Source organism: Oreochromis aureus, linkage group 3, assembly GCF_013358895.1.
Source record: "Oreochromis aureus strain Israel breed Guangdong linkage group 3, ZZ_aureus, whole genome shotgun sequence".
In the NCBI taxonomy this organism is placed as follows: Eukaryota; Metazoa; Chordata; class Actinopteri; order Cichliformes; family Cichlidae; genus Oreochromis; species Oreochromis aureus.
Window position 1 is genome coordinate 12,113,071 of NC_052944.1, and position 25,159 is coordinate 12,138,229.

At 41.8% G+C, this 25,159-nt stretch overlaps 3 protein-coding genes and 1 long non-coding RNA gene across 5 annotated transcripts in view; 1 reads left to right on the forward strand and 3 right to left on the reverse strand.

Annotated features, from left to right (window-relative positions):
• Positions 1-3,100: 3,100 nt before the first annotated feature.
• LOC120438980 lies at positions 3,101-6,075 on the forward strand. 2 transcript variants are annotated; one of them, XR_005612301.1, is made up of 6 exons: positions 3,101-3,606; positions 4,288-4,353; positions 4,448-4,486; positions 4,712-4,867; positions 5,325-5,417; positions 5,725-6,075. It is a non-coding gene; the product is annotated as an uncharacterized LOC120438980 (long non-coding RNA). The 2 variants fall into 2 exon arrangements; XR_005612302.1 differs by lacking the exons at positions 3,101-3,606; positions 4,448-4,486 and having other exon boundaries at positions 3,622-4,353.
• Positions 6,076-15,557: 9,482 nt separating this feature from the next.
• Positions 15,558-18,448, reverse strand: LOC120433358 (interferon-induced very large GTPase 1-like; the record flags this gene model as incomplete). The annotated part of the gene is made up of 1 exon (XM_039599512.1): positions 15,558-18,448. A coding segment is annotated over one exon (2,565 nt), but the record flags the coding sequence as incomplete, so codon positions are not given.
• The window catches only part of LOC116327238 (up-regulator of cell proliferation-like), a 34,885-nt gene continuing 28,073 nt past the window's right edge, over positions 18,348-25,159 (reverse strand). The window contains exon 5 of the mRNA XM_039609366.1: positions 18,348-19,412. Within this exon, the coding sequence (XP_039465300.1) occupies positions 18,565-19,128 (564 nt within the window). The 5' untranslated portion in view covers positions 19,129-19,412 and the 3' untranslated portion in view covers positions 18,348-18,564. The remainder of the gene's footprint in view (positions 19,413-25,159) is intronic.
• On the reverse strand, positions 21,678-24,920 carry LOC120433359 (basic proline-rich protein-like). Its single transcript, XM_039599516.1, has one exon. The coding sequence runs from the start codon at positions 24,918-24,920 to the stop codon at positions 21,678-21,680; it is 3,243 nt and encodes a 1,080-aa protein (XP_039455450.1).

A 25,159-nucleotide genomic window follows, 5' to 3' on the forward strand; every position in this document is an offset into this window, starting at 1 on the left:
ATTCCGAGTGACTCTTGCTTAGATCATGTGAACAATTTCATCAACCTTTTTTGTATTATTCATCAAACCTGTTCAAATCAGTTTATTTTCAATTTATTTCAACTAATCTAGAGACAAGGAACTCCTTTTTAGCTTCTGTGATGCATTTACTTCTCACACCTTAATCTAGATGTTAGTGTTCTCAAAGTTAACATGTCTCATGTTACCATCATGTATTTCTAAAACCCAGCCTCAGTCTATGCCCTATAGACTCTCACATGGAAACACCATTGATCTAGATATTCACAAATTTCATCAGGAGATTCTTAAGGTATTAAGTTTTTTTGTTTGTTTTAATGTTTTACACAAAAAACTTCACATTTTTATATTTTTAAATGAAAGTGACATGGAAAGACATTTTTTCTTTAATGATGTTGCTCCCACATTCTCAAATACTAATTATTCTGGGATTTTATGGTCAAACTATGTGATTTTCCAAGTGTGTGTGTGTGTGTGTGTGTAGTAAAATGACCTTATGATGCTGTCACCGTGAATCATTCAGGATTAACAACACAAATTGTATCGATAGCAGAAACAGTCTTAAAACTTAATTAGTCTTATAATTCTCACACGTTACCACTAGTTTTACAAGCACAGTCTTCTTCAGTTCTGTTTATGTAGCTTTTATGAAACTGATTTTCCATAGTACAAGTAGCATTTAATTTTTCTTTGCTCTCCAGTATAAATGCAAGAATTTGCAGGCTTTATTGAAACTGTCACAATGTAACACTCACACTGTCAAAACAGGGTTGATCCATGTTTCTATGAGCACTGATTCATATATCAACAGCTCTTTTTTTTTTTTCAAAGTAATGCAGAACAGGATCTCTGTGCCTCTAAAAAAACCCAACCAAACTGGCAATCACCTTCTAGAGGAATTTCTTTCATCTATGTATTGATCACATTGTTTATTGGTAATGCTTTTAGGTCACTGTTTTAGCATGTCTGCCTCATACTCCATTCAAACAGTTAGACAGATGGTGGGGGTCTGGTAAGGAAGTTGGGGGGAAGCAGACAACTCCACAGGAAGAGTCTTTTTGTCTTTTCTCCACTGTAAGAGATAGCAAGGGAGTGTGAAACTTTCTTTGGGGGAAAGACCAAAGGTGTGAAAACAGCTGTGTACTGCCTTTTGTTCCTGTAGGAGGTATTTAACTGAGAGCCATGCTCACCCTCTGCCCCAGCGATGGCAGTCCCTCACCAAGCTTGGTTTCTGTTCTTTGTCTTGATTAAAGAATGTTAGCTACCGCTCTTCACTTCTCTGCAGGCTTTATTAAATGGAAAACTTCCACAACAACCTCTAAACAGTGGTTTATGGCTCTTTATCATCTGCAACACCATCTAACACTTGGATGTTAGATTCTTTTACCAGTCAGTGTTGTTAGCCCCAACCCCCAGGCTCCAGGTGTCTGAGCTCTAACCCTGGCTGCCAAATGTCCCCCTTAGGCCTTTGTGCCTTTTACCACCAGACTAAGTTTGTAGTCCTATCTACTAATATTATTTTATTTTTTATTATAGCACAAGGTTCAGTTAGGTTACTACTTTGGCTTCCTCACTTTGAGCACATTTCTGACCCGATACTTTATCAAACCTTTACTCAAGTGTTTTTGACACTAGCAGCTGTACTTCTACTTAAGTAAAAATTGCCTGCACTTTTGCCACCTCAGGTGCCACTTTTCTGGAGTTTGTACAGCTTTTATATTTCAACGTTTTACGGGTTATCCTTGATCACAGTTCTAAACAAGTTAACTTTCTTGACATAAAAGTAGCCCAAAAAAGCAACTATATGTCCAGTTATCTTTACTCCAAACCTGGTTTAAGGCTATGCTGTTGTTTTGATATGGCCATACAAATAATATTAAGTTGAATTAATCTTAAGAAAAATATGGTTGTTTCATGGCTACCTGTTCAGAGAATTTGCAGGCTTTTATGGAAACTGTCACAATGTAACACTCTCACTGTCAAAACAGGGTTGATCCATGTTTCTATGAACACTGATTAATATATCAACAGCTCTGAAAATCATTTTCTTTTAAAGTAAAGCAGAACAGGATCTCCGTGTCTCTAAAAAACCCAACCAAACTGGCAATCACCTCTAAACAAATGGAAGTAGTTTATGGCTCTTTATCACCTGCAACACCATGTAACACCTAGATGTTAGACCCTTTTACCATCACATTTTCAAGGGTTTATGTGTTATCCTTGATCACAGTTCTAAAAAGTTAACTTTCTTGACATAAAAGTAGCCCAAACAAGACAAATATATGTCCAGTTCTTTTTTACTCCAAACCTACTGATCGGAAAACATTATGTGATGCTGGAAGTTTTCATCCTCTCCACCTCCAAAACAAGTTTACCTGTAAGCCAACACATTAGACTTAAGCAAATTTGTGAAATTCCTGAACAATATGCTTTGTGCAGTAGCAGTAGTACTAGAACTAGTACTAGTAGTCCTAGTATTGTGCAGCAACCAGGCTTCAAGAGCAATCACTCTTCTGGCTTTCAAATGGTGACAACATGTCACAGTCTTAGCTGCAAATCAGAAATGTTGGTAAATTTAAAAAAGGAGTTTAAACATCAGCTTTTGACATAGACACAGACTTTATTAATGCCACACTCAGGAAATTCACGTTACACATGATTTAGCTCACCTGCTAAATCCCCAGAGCAATAACCCCATCAGCATCATTAGCCTGAGTGTTGATCCTCCAGGTGAGCGAGTGAAGTTGTGTGTGTGTGATCAGAGGTGAAGCTGCTTTCTACAAAGTCTCAACAACAACATCTTTAGAAACAAACATCAACAACCAGGAAGAGTCTAAAAGCACTGAAAATGAAACAGACCATTTACCATACACTGAAAAAAAGGCCATGTTGGATTTACTTGATTCAATAGTGGACATTGGTTGCACACAAATGTTTTGCTTTGGCAGAAACTTAAACAATTGAGTTCAATCAACACAACTTGTTCATATTCAATAAACCTGTGCATTTTGTGTTCATAAAACACAATTGAAACATGTTTAGATGAAGTAAGTTGAGCTCTTGGAATATTTTAATCCTTCACAATTTTGTCATTTTATTTCAACACTATTCAATAACTTTTACCCCAATACTACTTGGTCACTTAAATACTACATGTTGTCTTCATATTACATAATATTCAACAAAGTCTAGATCCTGGTTACCATAAAAATTCAATGGATCTACAACAACTACACTCAAAAAAATGAATGAGGTGGATTGTTCAGTGTATATTAATTATTTATTTTCATTTTACTTAAAATATATGTTTTTGTTAAGTTAACATATGTTTTTCTAATCAAGTCTACGTAATTGTGTCTATTATTCACTGTACATAATACTAATGTGTTACTTGATGGCATAACATTTAAGTTAAGTCAATTAGGATCGATATACTTTGTATATCCACAAGGTGGCAGTAATGCAAAAACAGTTGTAATGAAACCGCGAAGAACAACAAGGTTTCACGGCTTGGGCCTGCTCATGCGCAAGACTTCAAATTTAACTTAAAAACGTTGTTTTGGCGCCAAGCTGCTGTTTCTTTGAGAGGTAAGACCACTTTTTTCTTTGACTATGTTGTGTAGTATCTACATGTCGAGCATGGTTATATTTTGCGTTTGTCTTATAAGACATGTTATATCGTTTGTGTGCGCTTGTTCTACATTAGTTTTACTGGGTCCTGGACATGCTTATTTTGTGGACTGTGTAAGAAACATTTTTATTGTTTTTGGTTTTATTAAGGGATTAGCTACAGGGGTTCGTGGGGTTATTTTTTCATTTGCTTTCTTGGGATTCCTTTACTGTAATCCGAGAGTCATAAATATCGAATAGGATAGCAAGGATAGCATAAAGTGACATTTAAAATCCAAAAAGTCGAGGGCGAAAGCCACTGTGACACTATTGTTATGCTCTATCAGTAATCTGTATTATGTAAAACTGGTCTGTAAATACAGCATGTTTCCTAGCGGAGTTATACAGATCAGCATAGTTATAAATTACAGTTTGTTAAATCACACACTTACTTTTTTAAATAAAATTATTCACGACATATGAGTGGGCAGACAATGGAGGTCGACAGACCTGGTGAGAATTGCTTCTATAGAAAGTTAGCACAGCAGTGTCAATCTCTTGCTTTTCTTCTGAGTAGTATTTTATTTAGTTGTAATACAATCAATAATTTGCTTCTTGAAATTAAGTAATGAATTTCTTGTTTTACTGTATAAATTTCAGATCCTGCCTTTACCTGCTCCCTCCTATACTGATGTGGTGTATGTGGTACTGCTGAGCTTGTATGTGGTATGTGAACTGTTATACTTTTAAAAACAAAACTGTTTTATAAGTTAATTTTTCTTTAGTGACCCATCCCATGCCCCTGTTATTTCTTCTCCAGATCTGAACCATTGTAAAGGTTGCAGTTCAAGGACCTGAGGTATGAAATTCTTTTCAGATCAGCTGTGATCAATATTTTTTGGAACTTGATATATAACACTAAAAGCTGTAATGGCTCCATTAGCATTTTGTGTAAATGTTTGTGTTAAAATTATAGCTTTAATGAGGTCTTTCTACATTAGTTTCAGTTATAAAGTATGTATATGTGTACATATAGTATGTATATTTACAGTACAGTATGTTGTGTTTGTTGACATGTTTTCAGGTGGAAGCAGAATTTGTGAGGATTACTACTGCTCCACTTGTTCCAAGGCTTTTTGCACAACTTGACCAATACACTGACCAGCTCATAAAAGTCTTCAAGAAAAAAGGAGGCGTTGCAGGGAAGAAAATTAGACAAACTTTGGCCCCAGCCACAAAGGTGCGTTATTCTGTTGGTAGCAAAATATTATGGCTAATAAGATCACTTTCAAATTTAAACAGCTAGTGTATGGTAGCTGCACAGTGTACTTACATTTCTATTAAGCAAGACAAAGTTTGGTACTCAAAACTTTGGAAAATTAAAATTACCTAAACATAAGTAAAATCTGATCCCTCAATTTCGGGTTAAACCATAAGTGAATGTTTTTATGTTAAAGATCAGTTTTGAATGCAAAAAGATGATGTATTAGTTTGTCTATACCTCCATTATGGACATATATAATGTGGTGGAAACCCTACCCAACAGGTTAACTATTCATGTCCATGTGATGATTAGTTGGTCTTGTGTACATGTCTATCTGTGCAGTGAATATGTCATCATTTTGCGTATAATGTGAGTTTGTGTCATCCTAAAGTATATCTGTTTTCTCTTCCTGTATCTCTGCCACTCTCTACAGAAGGAAACTATTGAAAAGGGGAGGGAGTGTGTCCTCAGGGCACTACCTTTTTACCTGAATGAAGACCCAACCATCCTCTTCAAAGAATAATTGGTTGGTAATTTTAGTTTAGTTTTTTATCTGTATTAAACCAAATTTTGAATAACTAATGTTGTTGCATGTTGTAGTGTTGTTGTTGTTGTTGTAATTTGCATGGAACCTGTTTAAATGTTTTGGGGAATCTTCTTGTATATCCAAACTATTTATATTTATTGTTGAGTCTGTAGTCTAAAATAGTAGCGCACTGGGGTGCATGTTCCTAATATTGTGTTTACTTCATTAAAGGGTAGCTTTGGCTCTTTTTTTTCTTTTTTTTTTTTAATTTAACTGGACGCCATTTTTCTTTGTTTTTGTGTCTAAGCTACAGCTACAGCTGTTCAGAGGGAGCTGGAACAAATTACCCTTGCTATCTTCACCATCGAAAAAGCTGATGTCAGCACTCCTCCAGCCGATGTGGGTATAACCATCTAGGGTGTTCTGCATGACCTGGAAAACATGGCCTCTGCATGTGCACTCTTAATGGGTGGGATATACTGTATGCACTGAATCGCAGTTAACCTCGAGACTGAAAGCTTTCTTTGAAGTACTTCAGAAGCTCTTCCTTCATCTGTATGTCAGCAGACTCTTGACCAAGGTACAGATACTCAAGAATAAACTGAATGAATAAGCCAATCCTTAATTTGGATGATGAATGTTCTGTCAGATGGACAGAAGTTTTCAGAGGCTGAATGGGAATAAAACGGTAATTTGTTGAAAATGACAGATAAAGGGAAAATTACATGTAAGAGAAATTTAGAAAATTTTGAAAAGTTTGTAAACTACTACAATTTGAGAGATTTTACTCTTGGGGGGGAGGGGGGGCTAGTAAGAGACAATCAAAAGTGTTGAGATTTAAAGGATTTAATTGAGAGATGATACTGCACCAGAAATGTTGAAGGGTGGTGTGTATATTAGCGTTCAAGGTATATTGTTATGAGGTGGAAATATGTTCATATTCTGTTTGTGTTACATTGTGTGCATTGTAAAGGTAATTGCAATACATACTAAGAATAAGGGTTAGTTAGGAATGCAGGATGAATGTATATTTTATGGACTTTTAAAGACGAACAATTGTTTCCATGTTAAAATGTTTACAACCCAAGTTTTTTGCCCAAACACTGGTAAAATAAACGTTGAGGGTGGCAAGTGTTAAATGGTTACTGTTGTGCTGTTGCAAAAAAACTGAACGCTGACAAGCTGTTTTATTGTTAGACCATAATGCTGGCATGTTTTATTTAAGTTTTATTTGGGATGGTGATATAATTTTCTTTGATTGCTAATATCAGTGGACTATTTATTGTTATTATTATTATTATTACAACATTAATTTTTTTTAATTGTGGCTGTTGAGGTGGACACTTCACTTTGCATTGTTAAAGGAAAGCACTTCATTGGTGTTGTGTTATTGTACTGACCCTAAGCAATCATTGCAAATAGCAACTTTGCTATCCATTTTAGACACTAGAAGAAAAAACACTCCACAGACCTTACTAGCATCACATGTGCATAACTCAAGTGTCATCTTATCAACATGTTATGTGGTCTTCAATGTTTTTTTCTTCTATTTCTGGCAGATACAGACATTTAATTTAAAGTCCTGATGTTGCATCTGTCTACATACTGTTCGTTACTAACCCTAATGACCTGTTGTGTTTTATTTTGGACTGGGTTTACACAAATGCTCACTGAATGTGTTGGCAATAAACGAAATTTAAAAAAATAAGTTGGATGTACTTAATTCATTTGTGTGGAACCTGTTGACAAAATAGATTTATGTAAAACTAATTAGTAAAGCACAAGGTGGCTGAAAATATAATATTTGAATTAATCTAACTTAAATTTAACATTTTACTGCCACAAATAAGAAATGTGTTGAAGTAACTAATCTAAACTATCTAACCTGTAAATATATCATTTATGTTCATACAACATAATTTGATTTAGGTAGTCTTAAATATCTCTTGTTGATCTTAAGTAGTTTTTTTAAATTAGATGAAATAAAGATTTTTGCTTTAAACTAACACAATGCAATTTCGTGGAACCTGTTGACAAAATAATTTTAATTAAAGTCAACGTTTCATTTTTTTGAGTGTACCATCCTCCTATCTTTATCCTGGTTGCAGGGGGGCTGGGAAATAACGCTGAAGTGATAGGTTTCAAGGTAGGATACACCCTGGACAGCTCACCAGTCAATCACAAACAACCATTTGCACTTACATTGACAGGTAATTTAGAATCGCCAATTAACCTAACTCCAACAACTGCATGGCTTTTAACTGTGGGAAGAAACCAGAATACCCAGAGAGAAACCAGTGCAAACTAGCCAGATTGTGGATTTGAACCCAGGATCTTCTTACTGTGAAGCAACAGCACTAACCACCATGCCACCAATCCAGATTTAACAGAAGTAGGAAAGCTATGATTTCAAGGCTTGATGCAGAAGTTTTCTGTACGTTTTTGTCCTTGACAGGTTAAACCACAATAAATAGCAATAGCATACACGTGGTGCATGTAGTTGTCTGCCTCTTATAACTCCAGTGTTTTCCTGCAGTTTGACATCTCGTGCGATCTTGTGAATTTCATGAGTTCAGCAACTAACCACTCTTACTAGATTGTATCATGTCATCTCAACAAGGACAAATTAAGTTGTTGAATTTCGTACAGATCCTTCATGATTTAATTATGTTCATAGAAACATGAAATTATTGTGTTTAAATTATAAGTTAGACTTTTTTAATGTAACAACCACCCAATTTACTTTTTTCGGTATACCAAAAAAAAGTAGAAGCGGCTGCTCGATTTGACTGAGATGGATGCCTTCCTGAAACCACGATCCAAAGCGCACGAGACTGAAAGTTATTGACTTACTTCACTCGAACATGAAATGAACAATTTAATCTAGTCTCTCTGCATATCATGTAGTTTCTAGACTATATAGTTACACTTAACTTTAAAGCATGATGCACTTATGTTAAATACACGCAAGATGCTTACGTAAATCCAAGAGTTGGCCAATCCCTTTTTTTCAGTGTACCCAACACTGAGCTCCTGCACAGTCAGATGGAGTGAAACATAAGGTCCCAGTGGTGTTCTGTTGGATTTAGCAGGTGAGCGTTGTTGCCAGTCAAAACTTTCTTGGAAAAGCATTGCAAGAATCAATCTCGTTATTTGTTTTACCCCGTTCAAATCTATTGGTTTCATTACATCAAATAAATTGTTTGTGGAAAACCGTTGCATCAAATAAAACTTTCTTGGAAAAGGATTGCAAGAATCAATCTCATTATTTGTTTTACCCCGTTCAAATCTATTGGTTTGTTTACTTGAAATAAAACTTTTTTGGAAACCCGTTACATCAAACAAAACTTTCTTGGAAAAACACTGCAAGAATCAATCTCGTTATTTGTTTTACCCCATTCAAATCTATTGGTTTCATGACATCAAATAAATTGTTTATGGAAAACCGTTGCATCCAATAAAACTTTCTTGGAAAAGCATTGCAAGAATCAAACTCATTAATTTTGTTTTCACTAGAATCAAAGTGTAATGTTTTTCATTACATCAAATAAAATATTTTTGGAAACCCGTTGCATCAAACAAAACTTTCTTGGAAAAGCATTGCAAGAATCAAACTCATTAATTGTTTTACCCCGTTCAAATCTATTGGTTTCATGACATCAAATAAATTGTTTATGGAAAACCGTTGCATCCAATAAAACTTTCTTGGAAAAGCATTGCAAGAATCAAACTCATTAATTTTGTTTTCACTAGAATCAAAGTGTAATGTTTTCATTACATCAAATAAAATATTTTGGAAACTCATTACATCAATTAAAACTTTCTTGAAAAAACTTTACAAGAATGAATGTAATTATTGGTTTTACAAACAAATGTATTGGTTTGTTTACTTGAAATAAAATATTTTTGGAAACTCATTACATCAAATAAAACTTTCTTGGAAACCCTGTACATGAAGTAGAAGGTTTTTGATGTTGTAAGTTCTGGCTTTAATATTTTCAGCTGATAAGGTGAACTTCATACAAACTTTGTGTTAAAAAAAATCAAACTACGTCTCGTGAGTGTGTATTGTCGTGTATTGTGACTGCTCAATCATGATGTATGGAGCAAATGTATGGAGCAAATGTCCCCCTGAGGCACAAAGGGCTCAGAGGCACATTTGGCAGCCAGGGTTAGAGCTCAGACACCTGGAGCCTGGGGGTTGGGGGGCTAACAACACTGACTGGTAAAAGAATCTAACATCCAAGTGTTACATGGTGTTGCAGATGATAAAAATCCATAAACCATTGTTTTGAGGTTGTTGTGGAAGTTTTCCATTTAATAAAGCCTGCAGAGAAGTGAAGAGCGGTAGCTAACATTCTTTAATCAAGAGAAAGAACAGAAACCAAGCTTGGTGAGGGACTGCCATCGCTGGGGCAGAGGGTGAGCATGGCTCTCAGTTAAATACCTCCTACAGGAACAAAAGGCAGTACACAGCTGTTTTCACACCTTTGGTCTTTCCTCCCAAAGAAAGTTTCACACTCGCTTGCTATCTCTTACAGTGGAGAAAAGACAAAAAGACTCTTCCTGTGGAGTTGTCTGCTTCCCCCCAACTTCCTTACCAGACCCCCACTGTGTGTCTAACTGTTTGAATGGAGTATGAGGCAGACATGCTAAAACAGTTACCTAAAAGCATTGCCAATAAACAAAGTGATCAATACATAAATGAAAGAAATTCCTCTAGAAGGTGATTGTCAGTTTTGTTGGGATTTTTAGAGACACAGAGAGTCACAGAGATCCTGTTCTGCATTACTTAAAAAAAAAAAGGATTTTCAGAGCTGTTGATATATGAATCAGTGCTCATAGAAACATGGATCAACCCTGTTTTGACAGTGTGAGTGTTACATTGTGACAGTTTCAATAAAGCCTGCAAATTCTTGCATTTATACTGGAGAGCAAAGAAAAATTAAATGCTACTTGTACTATGGAAAATCAGTTTCATAAAAGCTACATAAACAGAGCTGAAGAAGACTGTGCTTGTAAAACTAGTGGTAACGTATGAGAACTATAAGACAGACTGTTTCTGCTATCGAAACAATTTGTGTTGTTAATCCTGAATGATTCACGGTGACAACATCATAAGAAGGTCATTTTACTCCACACACACACACACACACACACACACACACACACACACACTTGGAAAATCACATAGTTTGACCATAAAATCCCAGAATAGTTACTATTTGAGAATGTGGGAGCAACATCATTAAAGAAAAAATATCTTTCCATGACACTTTCATTTAAAAATATAAAAATGTGAAGTTTTTGTGTAAAACATTAAAAACAACAACTTAAGACCTTAAGAATCTCGTGATGAATTTTGTGAATATCTAGATCATTGGTGTTTGGATTTGAGGGTCTACAGGGCGAACACTGAGGCTGGGTATTAGAAATACAACATGGTAACATGAGACATGTTAACTGTGAGAACACGAACATTTAGTTTAACGTGTGGGAGGTAAATGCATCACAGAAGCTAAAAAGGAGTTGCTTGTGCCTACATTTGTTCAGATAAATTACAAGAGATTTGTATAAATTTGATGAATAATACAAAAAAAAAAAAGAGGTTAGTGAGATAGTTGAGATTATCTAAGTAAGAGTGTACTGGAACCTGAAATGTTAAAGTACACTTACTGATTGTACTTTTATTTGATGAGCTAATGTAGATGCTCTAAAAGCACACTGAGTGATGAAAAAGAAGCACACATTTGGAGAAACTGTGCTTCTCATACTGTGAAGTTTTCTGACAAAAGTGAATTGAAAACTTATGCTGTACAGCTTACTAAGGAGTCCTGTGATGGGCCATGTGCAAATACACAAAAGAACAAGTTAAATTTTTATCATAACACTGACTGGAGAAAAGCCAGTTTGGGATTCTACTTGAGATTACAACTGTAATCAGTAAAATCAGTGCTGTGATAGTTAGTTTAAGATCGAAACCTGATTTAAAACACAGTCTAACATCAACATTCTTGCCCCTGAAAATAGGCCAGGATGGCTGAAAAATGTACTTTAAAATGAGATTTTCTTTTTGTTTCATTGGAACAGTAAAGTACCATAACAAAGAAATGAGTACACCTTTGTAGATATCACTGATATGGAGTTTTTCATGTTTTACATAAAGACTAAGGGCTGCTAGTTTCCTAGTGGCATTTTCTCATTTAAACCATGGTGACTTAAAAGTTTAGCAGCGAGACACTTGTTTCCTTTTGTCCCATCAAACATTTCTTTCAGCCATCTGTGTTTATCAGAGCGATATGTGACTAATTTTTTATTGAATCACCAGAAAGTACACAAACACAAGATTAAATATTTTATTTATTTATCAAAGATACATAATTACACATTGATACAATGAACAAGGTGTTTATAAAAATTACACATGGTGTAAGAAAAACATTATAACATACAAATAAGTATTTTATGATAATCTGAGAAACTTTAAAAGCATAAGAATAAAAGTTTTAAAAAGTCATGTTCTTTGATGATCACATTACATGTATCACATTTTTAAAGCATAACGTAGGGAGCAGAGTGTTCACAAAAACAGTTTTATGATTACTTTTTCCACAGTGCTTGTATGCCTCTTGCAAAACTGTGTACTTTTCACCATAAGACACAATGACTCACGATTATCTAAGACCAGCCATGAAATGTCTGTCGCTTCATTACAATCATTTGTCCCCGCTGCTGCCCTCAGATCCAGTCTTCTGTACTGGGGGGTAAAATTGCTTTTTTGGTGGTTCGTAAAAAAATATCTCAAAAGCGATGTTAGTGAGGGGACCAGAAACACTGGGTTGCAGAGCAGTTGGTAAGGACTTGTATATTTCTGGAGAGTCTGCAAAAGCTGTCTTGCTTGTGCTCCTGATTGGATATGTGGAGCCCGGCTCTGATATCTCACTGGTGGCAGCTAAAGGTAGGCACGCCTTGGAGGCGGAGTTGGTCTCGGGCGCAATCTTTCAAACGAGCCTCACGGCATTTCAGGCAACCTCAGGCCAGAAACAACATCCGGTCACTCGCGGTCAAAATCCACGCAGAGCTGGTGTTTCCCAGGGATCAGGTTAACACATCTGGCTTAAATCAGAGTCTAAAAAATATAAAGAAAAACAAAAAGAGTTTTAAAACACGCAAACCAGCAAAAAAAATCAAAGGAGCATAACATAACAATAACAAGATGATAGGAGATACCTGATGAGAGCATGATAGGTGATGTAGAGATGTAATGTATAAACTTTTACGGGAGTTAAAGTAGAGCTTATATATATTTTTAAAGTGTATTGTACGTGGGAAAGGCTCCAGCACACCGCGCGAGCCTGAAAAAAGGATAAGCGGAAGCGATTGGATGGACGGATGGTGTATTGTACATAATAGTAATCCTTTTAAATGAAAGGACTGAAAGAATGGTAAAAAGGAAAGTACAAAAATGTAGTTAGAAAGCAAGAGTAACACTTACCGATTGATATGCACATAGGGAAAGCGAAGTCACTTGGATGAGTGACGAAACGTTTCTCGCAGGAAAAGGCTAGGTCCAGATGAACAGAATCAAGTTTTGGAGATTTATTTTCCTGGATGATTGAGAATGCATCAAGACGAGGCGAGTTGTTGTTGATCCCTGGTTCGCGGTTGTTGCTAGCTCGTCCCGCAGGCTCTTCTGCACTTGGGGGCGTGGCGATGAGGCTCAAAACACCCCAATTAGACAAAGTAAAGGCGATCCAGCGGTGTGAGGGGATCAAAACTTTCACCTCCTTTTAGCTGGTAGAAAAGACTTTGCTCTCTCTTAGGCTGAGAGCATAGCCCCAAAATCGGAAAAGAGAGATTCCGATTTTGGGGTTTTTTTTCCGGTAGAAAAGAAGAGTTACATTTAGGCCTAAATGTTAAATTATTTAACCTGAGTGAGAGCCAGCTGTCCACGCGTCCGAAGTCAGATGGCACGTGAGAGAGGACGCGAGTCTTAACCTGAGCGGGGGGATCATGAAAATCCAAGCTGAGCGCGATTGGGCGAGCGGGGTGCGAATGGAGCCGCCCCTTTGTTATGTGATTGGCAGCGGGGCAGTAAGGTTTACCTGGGAGGCGGAGTTGGTCTCCGGCGCAAAATTTCGAACGAGGTAAGCAGCATTCAAGAGGAGCCGGGGAGCGAACAAGAAGGAAAAACTGTTCTCTGGCAGCGGTTGCGGGATGGAGTGATAGCGAAAGGAGAACTTAGACTCTGAGCGGAATTTGAGAAAAAATGCCTAAGGATTTGGTTTCAGGATTTTCCCCTGTTATCGAATATAAGGCTTGGGGATAGGAGGTTGCCTACAGGTTATTTCTAGGGGTTTTTTGTTTTGCGTATTTTGGAGAGAAACCGCGGAGGGTTTTTTTTGTTTTGTTTTGTTTTTCAGGAGGATTGGCCGGTTATTTTACCTAAGGATCGCGAGTAAGAACTTAGAGACGGAGCTAGTGCTAGGGCTGTTTTTGAAGAAAAAGACTAAGGATTTGGTTTCAGGATTTGCCCTGTTATCGAATATAAGGTTTTTGGGTATACGGGGGTTCCTAGAAGTTATTCTAGGGTTTTGGAGAAAAACGCGGAGGGTTTTTGAGGAGTTTCTCCCTGCTTATTTGCCTAAGGATTGGGTGGGAGCCAGCGGAGATCGCGAGTGTTTTTTGTGACTCTGAGTTTGATTTTAAATTTCTTTGTTCGGATTAAACAAATGCATATAAATTGAAATAAAGTTTTCCCCCAGGGCATGCACCCTGTATGTCTAGCCATACTGAACGTTACAAAAGCACAAGTTTAACTAAGCACATTTATACTGGTTTAACACATTTTAAATACATAAACACGGCCCCAGAGACACAGTCCCGGTCCCGAGTCAGGCGCGCGCACGAGCGCGCCTAGACACACAGGCGCGGGGGTGCGCGCACTGCGCACTCATGCGCTGTCATGCGCTGACCCACCACCAGATGGCGTTTCTTTAGGGAAAAAAGGAAAAAGTTTTTAGTGGATTAAAAATAAAAGAATGGTATTTGATATAAAAACTTTCTAAAAATAATCAATTAGTTCTTTTTTGGGGGGAAGAAAAGCAATGAACTAGCATATTTTGGATGAATATCATAATTTTATGAAAATCACAATTTTTATGAATATCATATTTTTATGAATATCATAATTTAATTATTATCATAATTTAATTACTTCCTGAGCTCATGAATAATTCATTAGAACCTAACACTCAAAAAGCTCATGAATATTTTGACATAAGGGGTATAATATCCCTCTCTTCTGCCGATACCGATATGAATCCGATATAGTGTGTTTTTTAATCAATAAAACTGTTTTTTTTTTCATATCTTGCTGCATTTTGTATAAGTTCATACTGAAGTTTAAATAAACAACAACACTAAAGCTATTCTGTTATACCTGTGTGTAAAAAATACACTGCGCCCAAAATATTTCATAGTTCAGCAAAACTGATCAATCTAATAAACTTAAACCTGCACCATCCTCCCTATTCTGGTATTTTAAAGAGTACTTAGAAGAAATATTAAGCAACCTAACTAATAGGGTTGCAAACTCTCAGCAAAAAAAATAGGGAACCACCCCCCACCCTCTGCCTCATGATGCTTAATCAGTGTAATCGACTTTAATTGAATGCACATGTAAAACAAATGCACAGAAATTAATTATTTTTCAGCAATAATTAAATAGATTCAACATCTTTTTTCAACAGAATTGCAGAATTCACAGATGGTACCTTCCTAAAGGAAAAAGTACTATAGCTTACTAGGGTATATTAGACTTAATAGTTACTATATACAGTAATGGACTTCTATACATTTTACATCAGATTAAAACTTTGGGTGTAAGATTCACATAATTATTTATTAAAAGCTAGATATTTTAAATGAGAATAAGAAAGAAAAGTATGTCTTTGTGCCCCCTTTTCCCTGTTAATGCCCTATCGGCCCCCCTGGCTACACTTTGCTAGATCCGCCCCTGCACAGTTACCAGCCGTCAGCTACGTAGAAAAGGATCCTGGTGTAGAAAGTAATATTAAATAAATTCTAACAACAGCTTATCAAGCTTAAACGTGCTGCTGTTGTTCAGCCGCTGGTTTCCTCTTTCTGGTGCAAAGTGGGCCAAAAACAAAGAAGAGAGACGGACTCGCAACAGAAAAGCCTTTGAAAGGAAATTGAGTAAAAGTGAATACTGGAAGGAGTTCTGTGTCCTGAACTGCTCACATGTCCGCATTTCATCAGTGATATCATGTCCCAGGGACTGACTGATAAAATCTTTAACAGCAGGCTTCAAACACTGGTTGGTGAATTCTTCTGCCTTCTTCTGACACTGGTCTCGTTTATAAAACACATCTTTGAAATCATCACGAAACCTTTCTTTGTTTTCAATCAAACATCTGTAAGGATCATTTTCTTCATGCACTTTCTTAAACTCTGGCTGCAAATCCACAGATGTGCAGTTTTAGAGAAACTTCAAACTCAATGTCTGTTGCAAAATCCTGGTTGTTATCGAGGTTCTCATCAGTGATGTGTAGGATCTCCTTCATGTATGTGTCACAGTACATTTTTTTCCTCCTCACTTTTTCACTCACAAACTGAGTGCAAGCATCTATGATGCTGTCAGCCAGTTTTTGTGCAGCCATTATGTAATCTTGAATGTTCAAAAACATACTCACGTCCTCACCTCTATTTGAGTATCTTTCAGCTGTATATCTGAAAGGCACCAAACCACAATCTTCCAGCCTTTTTTCTAAGAGTTCTTGTGAAACATCCCCTTTGTGTTTCAGGCTCTCTCTCAGATAAGATGATGCATTCCTGAAGATTTGTGCAGCTTGTTTTTCAGAACAAGGAAGTCGCTTCAGCATGTCGTTCCACATCTTGTGAAACTTATTTTCAAGTTCTGTCTCTTCCAACTGAACATTATTTTTCCAGCATTCATGAACCAGTCCCCAAACTGCATTTTCAATCTCTTTTATGTGATTTTCCTTGATTTGATCAATTTCTATCATTTCCTGTGTTATTTCTGCTGCTGCTGTGAGCTGATTAAAAACAGATTTCTCTATTTCTTTTTGAAGGTTTTTTACACTGATTAAGAATTCCTCTCTGTATCCTTCAACCACATAAACATGACCCTCTGTTTGCTTAAAATACTGTGTCAGATTTTCTAGAAACTTTTTCTCCCATGTAGACAGCACTGTGGAGGCTTCACTTTTCAAACATTTGAGAAATTCATTGATGTCAGAAGATTCAGATTTTACAGCAATTGTACCAAAATTGGAAATTCTTGATTCTGCGTTTGTTACCCAGGTGTACATTTCTTTTTTGAATTCCCACTCCCATTTGTCCAATTCTGCGCAGAGGCTTGTGTATGCATCAGCTACGAGGCTGTTTCTGAAGCTGAAGATGAAGTTTTCATGTTTTACTGCAGTCCACAGACTTCTCACCCACTCTTTAAACTCCATGACATCATTAGCAGATGACTCACAGTTTCCCAGCAGTTGGATGATGTGTTTCTTGAGCTCATATACAGCCTCACTGTACCCTACACTGACTGGTGCCATTGGTGGGTTTCCATTCCAGAGTCCAGGAATGTACCAGTTCCCAGTGTCTGGACTGTACTCCATCACATCAGTGAAGCTCTTGTTCTCCTCTTTCTTTTCCATTTTGGCTGCTGCCTGGGTCATCTCATTTAACTGTTCCAGGAGCAGTTTCCTGTCTCGTAAGTTCTTCTCATGGGCTGAAACATCGGACACATTCTGGTGAACAAACACACATTTTGGCTTTTTGCCCACCTCCTTCATCCTGAGAAAAGCATGCACAAGGATGTCCTTCATTTCAGTTGAATTCTCCATTGCAATATTAACAATGGTGACATCACTCAGCCCCACAACAAGTGTAGCAAGCTCATTGTCGTGCTCATAGCTGTTGTCCAGTTGTGCAAGTTCTGGTGACTTTAAGCCCTCAGTGTCAATGATCAGCATGAAGTCACAGTTTAGGATTTTTTTCATGTCTTCATTGATTTTGATGAGCAGCATAAAGGCACCTCGAGTACATCGACCACTGCTGACTGCAAACTGCACTCCAAACATGGTGTTAAGGAGAGTGGACTTTCCTGTGCTCTGAACTCCAAGAACTGTGACTACCAGGATCTTTCTGTTTGGAGACACCAAGTCACTGAGCTGAGAGAGAACATCACTCACCCATCTGAGAGGGATGTTGGATGCATCTCCATCTACAAGCTCAAGAGGAAATCCATCAAGCAACAACTCTGCACACAGTTTGGGCAGATGCTGCAGCCGTTGACGTGTTGGATCTGTTTGTGGAAGGGACAGTGAGGCTTCATAGATCTGACCCATTTCACGGAAGAAGTGTTCAGTCCCCAGTGAGCTGTTTGAAATCTGTCTGTCAGTCTCCTTGATCTCCTCTTTGTTCTCAGAGTTCTTGCATTTTTCTTTATATTTCTCCCGAAGTTCAGACAGTTTTAAACGAGACACGTTATCCAGGTTCATTCGCATCCATTTCAGGAAATAAAACCTCTCTGTTCCTGGGCTTGATATTGCATTGATAAAGCACGTCATAGCTGTTGACATGTCATAAGAGTTTTGGTTTTTCCGCAGTTCTTTTTTCTTTTTCTGAAGTTCGCTTTTGTAATCTTCTATATTTTTGGAGCCAACTTTTTTAAGCCGAAATTCTTCCTTCTCTAAGCAGGTCAGTTCTTTCCATATTTCACCTTGTCGTGGAAGCTGATCTTCTTTGAATCTATGGATGTCTTGAATTTCTGCAGTGATGGCTTCTGCATTTGTCTTTGCAGTCTGGCACTCTGGAGAGTCTTCATCAACCAGGATCCCCAGTTCATGGGCAATGTCTGCCATCTGCTCTATTTGTATCTTTATCTGTGAGTTCTCAACAACATCTTTGATTGTTTTCCTCAAACTTTTGACAAAATCGGCATCATTTTTTTTGTTTTGTTTTACTAATGATGTTGTTGTTAGTCAAGTTCAACATGGTTGCTACTGTTTCTAAAGTATCTAAACTGAGGCTCTGGCTCTCATAGTTACCTACCAAGAAAATCTGTGCCTTGTGGTGTTGGTTGGTAAGTAGACTGCACTCAGTCTAAATGGTCAAAGAACACAAAAACTGCTGCAAATGTCTGACACAAAAAGGAGTATTGGGTTTCAAAGGATTCAATGTCTCCACAAAGGTTAGCTACAGCCACTGGCTGACTGAAAATATCAATGTTTGTGTTTCCACAAGGAAGATACCAAGTAATTTCAGTCAGTCCGTTGGACATTGTTCTTGGACTGTCACCACACTCCATGTTGTAGTGAACAAAGGTGTCATGGTACTGCTGAGAATCAGTTAGAAGCTTATTGAGAATCTCTGACTTGGATGAGGAGCACTCACCCAGTCTGACAAAAGAGATCATTGGAAGTTCAGAGAGAACGATTCTGTCTTCAATGAAGCCCTTGGATTCTGACAGAGACTGAGGTCTGTACTTTTTAACAATGTCTCTCATGGCCCACAGCATGAGTGTGCACTGATTGGTGTCACAATTTGGAAGCAGCAGAGGAACAGAGAACTGACACATGGACATTTTTAGTGCGATTTCCTGCTGTAGAAAACCATCAGAACACAGAAAGAGAGCAGCGATGATATCGAGTGGATTTAACATAACACCTGTCTTTGGGCTATTGACCAGATTTTTAAGATTTAACTTTGTACTCACTGATTATTCATCACAGTTTGAGTCACAAACAGATTTATATTTCACATTCCTAGCTGTCACATTAACCATCATCAGTTTCTTTAAAAAGTACCATGGAAGGTCTGATTTGCACTTGGCAGGTAGATCAGTGATGGTCTTCTCATCAACTTCAAGTATTTTGCTGAGTGACAGCTTCACTGTGTAGTGCTGGTCCAAGCCAAGATCCTTCAATAAGCTCTCCACGTGTGTTTCTGTGGATCAAGACAGTGATTATTAAAAATGCTGTATGGTTAGTTTCATGTTCTAAAAGGCTTGAATCCAAACTTAATTAAGCCATACTGTATAATAGTATAATAATTATATTTGTAGTGTTGACTCAATAAAGGAAGAGTCATGTGACTGTTTTGTGTCATGCAGGAAGAGGACCCTAGTGCAGGACTCATTAGACAGACCACAACAGACCACAATCTAGACTACAAACATGGGATGAGAATAGAGTTAACTGGACATGGAAGGTAACTAACATTATCTGACAAGGAACTAAGAGCTAGAAACAAAACTCAGAGGCACTAAGAATACTAAATAACACAGACCAAAGAATAAATTACAAGTCCAGAACAAAACTCAAAACACTGGGTTGAAGACCTGGGACCATGAGAAGATCTTTTCCTTTTTTACATCTCAGCCATAAAATGCTGATGTCGTCACCCTCTCAAGTGCGCGGACGGGTGGACAGCATGTTTGTGAATGTGATAACACAAGAACAAGATGACGTAGTAGCTTCAAGTTCATACCATAGGTTTGTCTACTAAAAATCTTAAATGAGTTGGAATTTCAGTGATCTTGACCTCGAGATCAAGGTCAAGATTGTCTGAAAATCTTGCTGTTGGGAAGCACTAATGCAGCAAAATGTTTGTAAGTTAACCAGGTCAAACCTCTCTGCTGTAGCCATCTTGTCATTCTAGTAAACAGGAAGCCCGCCTCAAATGCAGTTCTTTTATAGGCCTGTTTGAATTGAGAAGGTGTGGTCTCGGAGTATATAAAGCTGGCAAGAAATAGATGTGCAAGAGATTGGCCAATAAACTAAATATTAACTACTTCAGTTAAGTCAGAGTGAAGTCTACTGTCTTCTACACCACACCTCTCTGCATAAGAGTGGTGTCAGGAGTGGGATTTAATTACGCTTGTGAATGAAGGAGGAAAACACGCAAAATGAGAGGAGTAGGACGTGGAAGAAACTGTGGGACAAGGAAAAGCCTGCTTGCTGACATGGAAGAAAGAGAAGGTGGAAAAACAATTAAGCCAGATCCACCACCTAAAGGAGCGATGGTTGATGAACATAGCTGGACTGGCCATCGGGCAAACCGGGCATTTGCCCGGTGGGCCAATGGTGGTTTTTCGTTTTTATGGGCCGATGTTTTTTTTGTTTTGTTTTGGTTTTTTGTAACGGTATAAACAATGAAAGGTGGTGTATTGGCCAGATTATGGTGATATTAAAGCTGCAGTGTTATCTAAGTTTCATGTAACAGAGGTTTGACCAGGGTAACTTGCAAACATTTTGCTGCATTAGTGCTTCCCAACACTTGCAAATGCGTTAATTCAAAAGGTCAACTAAGATTTTCAAACTGCCATTACCATTGGCACATCTACTAAAAATCTAAAACAAGTTCGAATCTCAGGGATCCTATAAGTAAGTTTTCTGAAAATCTTGTGACTTTTGTGACTTTGAGAACAAGGTGACATAGGATTTTAAATTTGTGTGTTGGAGATTAGGTGTGGGTTAAAAAAAAAAAAGATTTTCCAAGCACCAGTCTACCGTTGTGTACAGCATGTATTCTTAGGTAGATTTTAATCCGAATACAAGTTAAAGCACAAGTGTTTTCAAGTTCTCTGTTAAAATTTTACATTGTAAATCTTATGTTATAGTGTTTGTTCATTGATGAGTACAGGCAATACACACTTTATGAACTTCTGATATGACACTTTCAGAAATGAAAAAAATATGCTTTGTATCACATTAAATATATGCCTTTCTTAAAATAGAGAGAGGCTATTTTATAACAGAAATTCTGGTTCTATTAAACCTTTTCTCCCTAGAATAGCAAATTTTAATCATCTGCGGAAAAAGGAAATTAGTAGCTTTTTTTTTTTTTTTTTCCACAGTGTCAGAGTATAAAGGAAAAGATTCCATCAATGCCCAATAAGGGCATAGATAAGATAAGAATGTGGTTTGTTAAAAAATGTTAACATAAAAGACCTCAGTTATTCATCCCAATAATACAGATATAATTTTGGACATTAGACCTCCCCATGATAAAGAGGGAAAATTTAACAGAGACAAACAAATCCTGACTTCTCTATTTTTCTATATGAAACCTGCAATTACTGAAACACAAAGATACAAAATACCCCAAATATATTTTAATCAAAAGTGATATCTGTAACCATCTGTAATTTTGTAATGAATGCAGTTATATCATTAGCATATGATAATAATTATAGCTCAGTCTGTCTGATTAATATTCTGTGGATTGATAGATGGTAAAATGGTAAATGGCCTGTATTTGTATAGCGCGGCATTGCAGTTCAGGAGGCCATCCACGACGGCAATGACGTCCAGCTGACGGCCCGACGGCCGGGCGTGGACGTGGCTTGGCAGGACCAGACGGCGCCCGGCGTGGACGTGGCTTGGCGCGCCCCGACGAGGCAGGGGGCTGGACGGGCTCCTCGGGCCCTCCAGCGGACGTGGCGTGGGGCTGGAACTGGGAGGGGAGCTGGGCCGCTAACTGGGCGGGGAGCTGAGCCTGAGCTGAGCCGCGAACTGGGCGGGGAGCTGAGCCTGAGCTGAGCCGTGGGAACTGGGCGGGGAGCTGGGCCTGAGCTGAGCCGCGGGAACTGGGCGGGCGGGGAGCTGAGCGGGGCTGGAACTGGGCAGGCAGGGAGCTGAGCCTGAGCTGAGCGGGGCTGGAACTGGGCGGGCGGGGAGCTGAGCCTGAGCTGAGAGGGGCTGGAACTGGGCGGGCGGGGAGCTGAGCGGGGCTGGAACTGGGCAGGCGGGGAGCTGAGCGGGGCTGGAACTGGGCGGGCGGGGAGCTGAGTGGGGCTGGAACTGGGCGAGCAGGGAGCTGAGCCTGAGCTGAGCGGGGCTGGAACTGGGCGGGCGGGGAGCTGAGCGGGGCTAGAACTGGGCGGACGGGGAGCTGAGCGGGGCTGGAACTGGGCGGGCGGGGAGCTGAGCGGGGCTGGAACTGGGCAGGCAGGGAGCTGAGCCTGAGCTGAGCGGGGCTGGAACTGGGCGGGCGGGAGCTGAGCCTGAGCTGAGAGGGGCTGGAACTGGGCGGGCGGGGAGCTGAGCGGGGCTGGAACTGGGCAGGCGGGCAGCTGAGCGGGGCTGGAACTGGGCGGGCGGGGAGCTGAGCGGGGCTGGAACTGGGCGGGCGGGGAGCTGAGCGGGGCTGGAACTGGGCAGGCGGGGAGCTGAGCGGGGCTGGAACTGGGCGGGCGGGGAGCTGAGTGGGGCTGGAACTGGGCGAGCAGGGAGCTGAGCCTGAGCTGAGCGGGGCTGGAACTGGGCGGGCGGGGAGCTGAGCGGGGCTAGAACTGGGCGGACGGGAGCTGAGCGGGACTGGAACTGGGTGGGCGGGGAGCTGAGCGGGGCTGGAACTGGGCGGGCGGGAGCTGAGCCTGAGCTGAACGGGCTGGAACTGGGCGGGCAGGGAGCTGAGCGGGGCTGGAACTGGGCGGGCGGGGGAGCTGAGCGGGGCTGGAACTGGGCAGGCAGGGAGCTGAGCCTGAGCTGAGCGGGGCTGGAACTGGGCGGGCGGGGAGCTGAGCCTGAGCTGAGAGGGGCTGGAACTGGGCGGGCGGGGAGCTGAGCGGGGCTGGAACTGGGCAGGCGGGCAGCTGAGCGGGGCTGGAACTGGGCGGGCGGGGAGCTGAGCGGGGCTGGAACTGGGCGGGCGGGGAGCTGAGCGGGGCTGGAACTGGGCAGGCGGGGAGCTGAGCGGGGCTGGAACTGGGCGGGCGGGGGGGAGCTGAGTGGGGCTGGAACTGGGCGAGCAGGGAGCTGAGCCTGAGCTGAGCGGGGCTGGAACTGGGCGGGCGGGGAGCTGAGCGGGGCTAGAACTGGGCGGACCCGGGGAGCTGAGCGGGACTGGAACTGGGTGGGCGGGAGCTGAGCGGGGCTGGAACTGGGCGGGCGGGAGCTGAGCCTGAGCTGAACGGGGCTGGAACTGGGCGGGCAGGGAGCTGAGCGGGGCTGGAACTGGGCGGGCGGGAGCTGAGCGGGGCTGGAACTGGGCGAGCAGGGAGCTGAGCCTGAGCTGAGCGGGGCTGGAACTGGGCGGGCGGGAGCTGGCGCGGGCTAGAACTGGGCGGACGGGAGCTGAGCGGGACTGGAACTGGGTGGGCGGGGAGCTGAGCGGGGCTGGAACTGGGCGGGCGGGAGCTGAGCCTGAGCTGAACGGGGCTGGAACTGGGCGGGCAGGGAGCTGAGCCTGAGCTGAGCGGGGCTGGAACTGGGCGGGCGGGAGCTGAGCCTGAGCTGAGAGGGGCTGGAACTGGGCGGGCGGGGAGCTGAGCGGGGCTGGAACTGGGCAGGCGGGCAGCTGAGCGGGGCTGGAACTGGGCGGGGGAGCTGAGTGGGGCTGGAACTGGGCGGGCAGGGAGCTGAGCCTGAGCTGAGCGGGGCTGGAACTGGGCAGGCGGGGAGCTGAGCGGGGCTGGAACTGGGCGGGCGGGGAGCTGAGTGGGGCTGGAACTGGGCGAGCAGGGAGCTGAGCCTGAGCTGAGCGGGGCTGGAACTGGGCGGGCGGGAGCTGAGCGGGGCTAGAACTGGGCGGACGGGGAGCTGAGCGGGACTGGAACTGGGTGGGCGGGGGAGCTGAGCGGGGCTGGAACTGGGCGGGCGGGAGCTGAGCCTGAGCTGAACAGGGCTGGAACTGGGCGGGCAGGGAGCTGAGCGGGGGCTGGAACTGGGCGGGCGGGGAGCTGAGCGGGGCTGGAACTGGGCGAGCAGGGAGCTGAGCCTGAGCTGAGCGGGGCTGGAACTGGGCGGGCGGGGAGCTGAGCGGGGCTAGAACTGGGCGGACGGGGAGCTGAGCGGGACTGGAACTGGGTGGGCGGGGAGCTGAGCGGGGCTGGAACTGGGCGGGCGGGAGCTGAGCCTGAGCTGAACGGGCTGGAACTGGGCGGGCAGGGAGCTGAGCCTGAGCTGAGCGGGGCTGGAACTGGGCGGGCGGGGAGCTGAGCCTGAGCTGAGAGGGGCTGGAACTGGGCGGGCGGGGAGCTGAGCGGGGCTGGAACTGGGCAGGCGGGCAGCTGAGCGGGGCTGGAACTGGGCGGGCGGGGAGCTGAGTGGGGCTGGAACTGGGCGGGCAGGGAGCTGAGCCTGAGCTGAGCGGGGCTGGAACTGGGCGGGCGGGGAGCTGAGCGGGGCTAGAACTGGGCGGACGGGGAGCTGAGCCTGAGCTGAGCGGGGCTGGAACTGGGCGGGAAAAAACAGACTGTGACGAGGTGCATGGGGGGGTGACAGAGTTAACAGTACAGGTACGTTGAGTCTCCATCTCCGAGAACTTAATTGTCCTTCCAAGCCCCTCGCCCTCATCACATCCAGGGCGATTCAGTGGCAACAGAACATTGTCACTAACCTCTGAGTGCCGTGTGGAGCGGCGACGCCGCAGACGTCGCTTCCTTCTGGGAGTGGCAGCGAGTGCGGCGGCGTTAACTGTGGGGATCGGGTCTTCTTCCTCTCCCCACATCCCCACCAGACAAGCGGCCGGAGATAAAAAGTCCTCGCGAGGGGGTGAAGGTGATCGGCCGGGCCGAAGCAGGGCGACAGGTGGGAGCTAATCCTCGGGAATGAGCCAAGGCTTCCAACGGAGCTCCTCCTCCCGATAAGCCCGTAACACCTGCTGCCGCTCATCGTCACCAAAATCTATGGCCTCCACCGTCTCCGTGTGCTGCTCAGTGCAGCTTGATTGTGGCGGGAACGAGGGAG

What these genes read in the sequence shown, in the direction of transcription:
- LOC120433359 (XM_039599516.1), bottom strand. Translation starts at nt 24,920, where the DNA reads ATGTGGGGAGAGGAAGAAGACCCGATCCCCACAGTTAACGCCGCCGCA.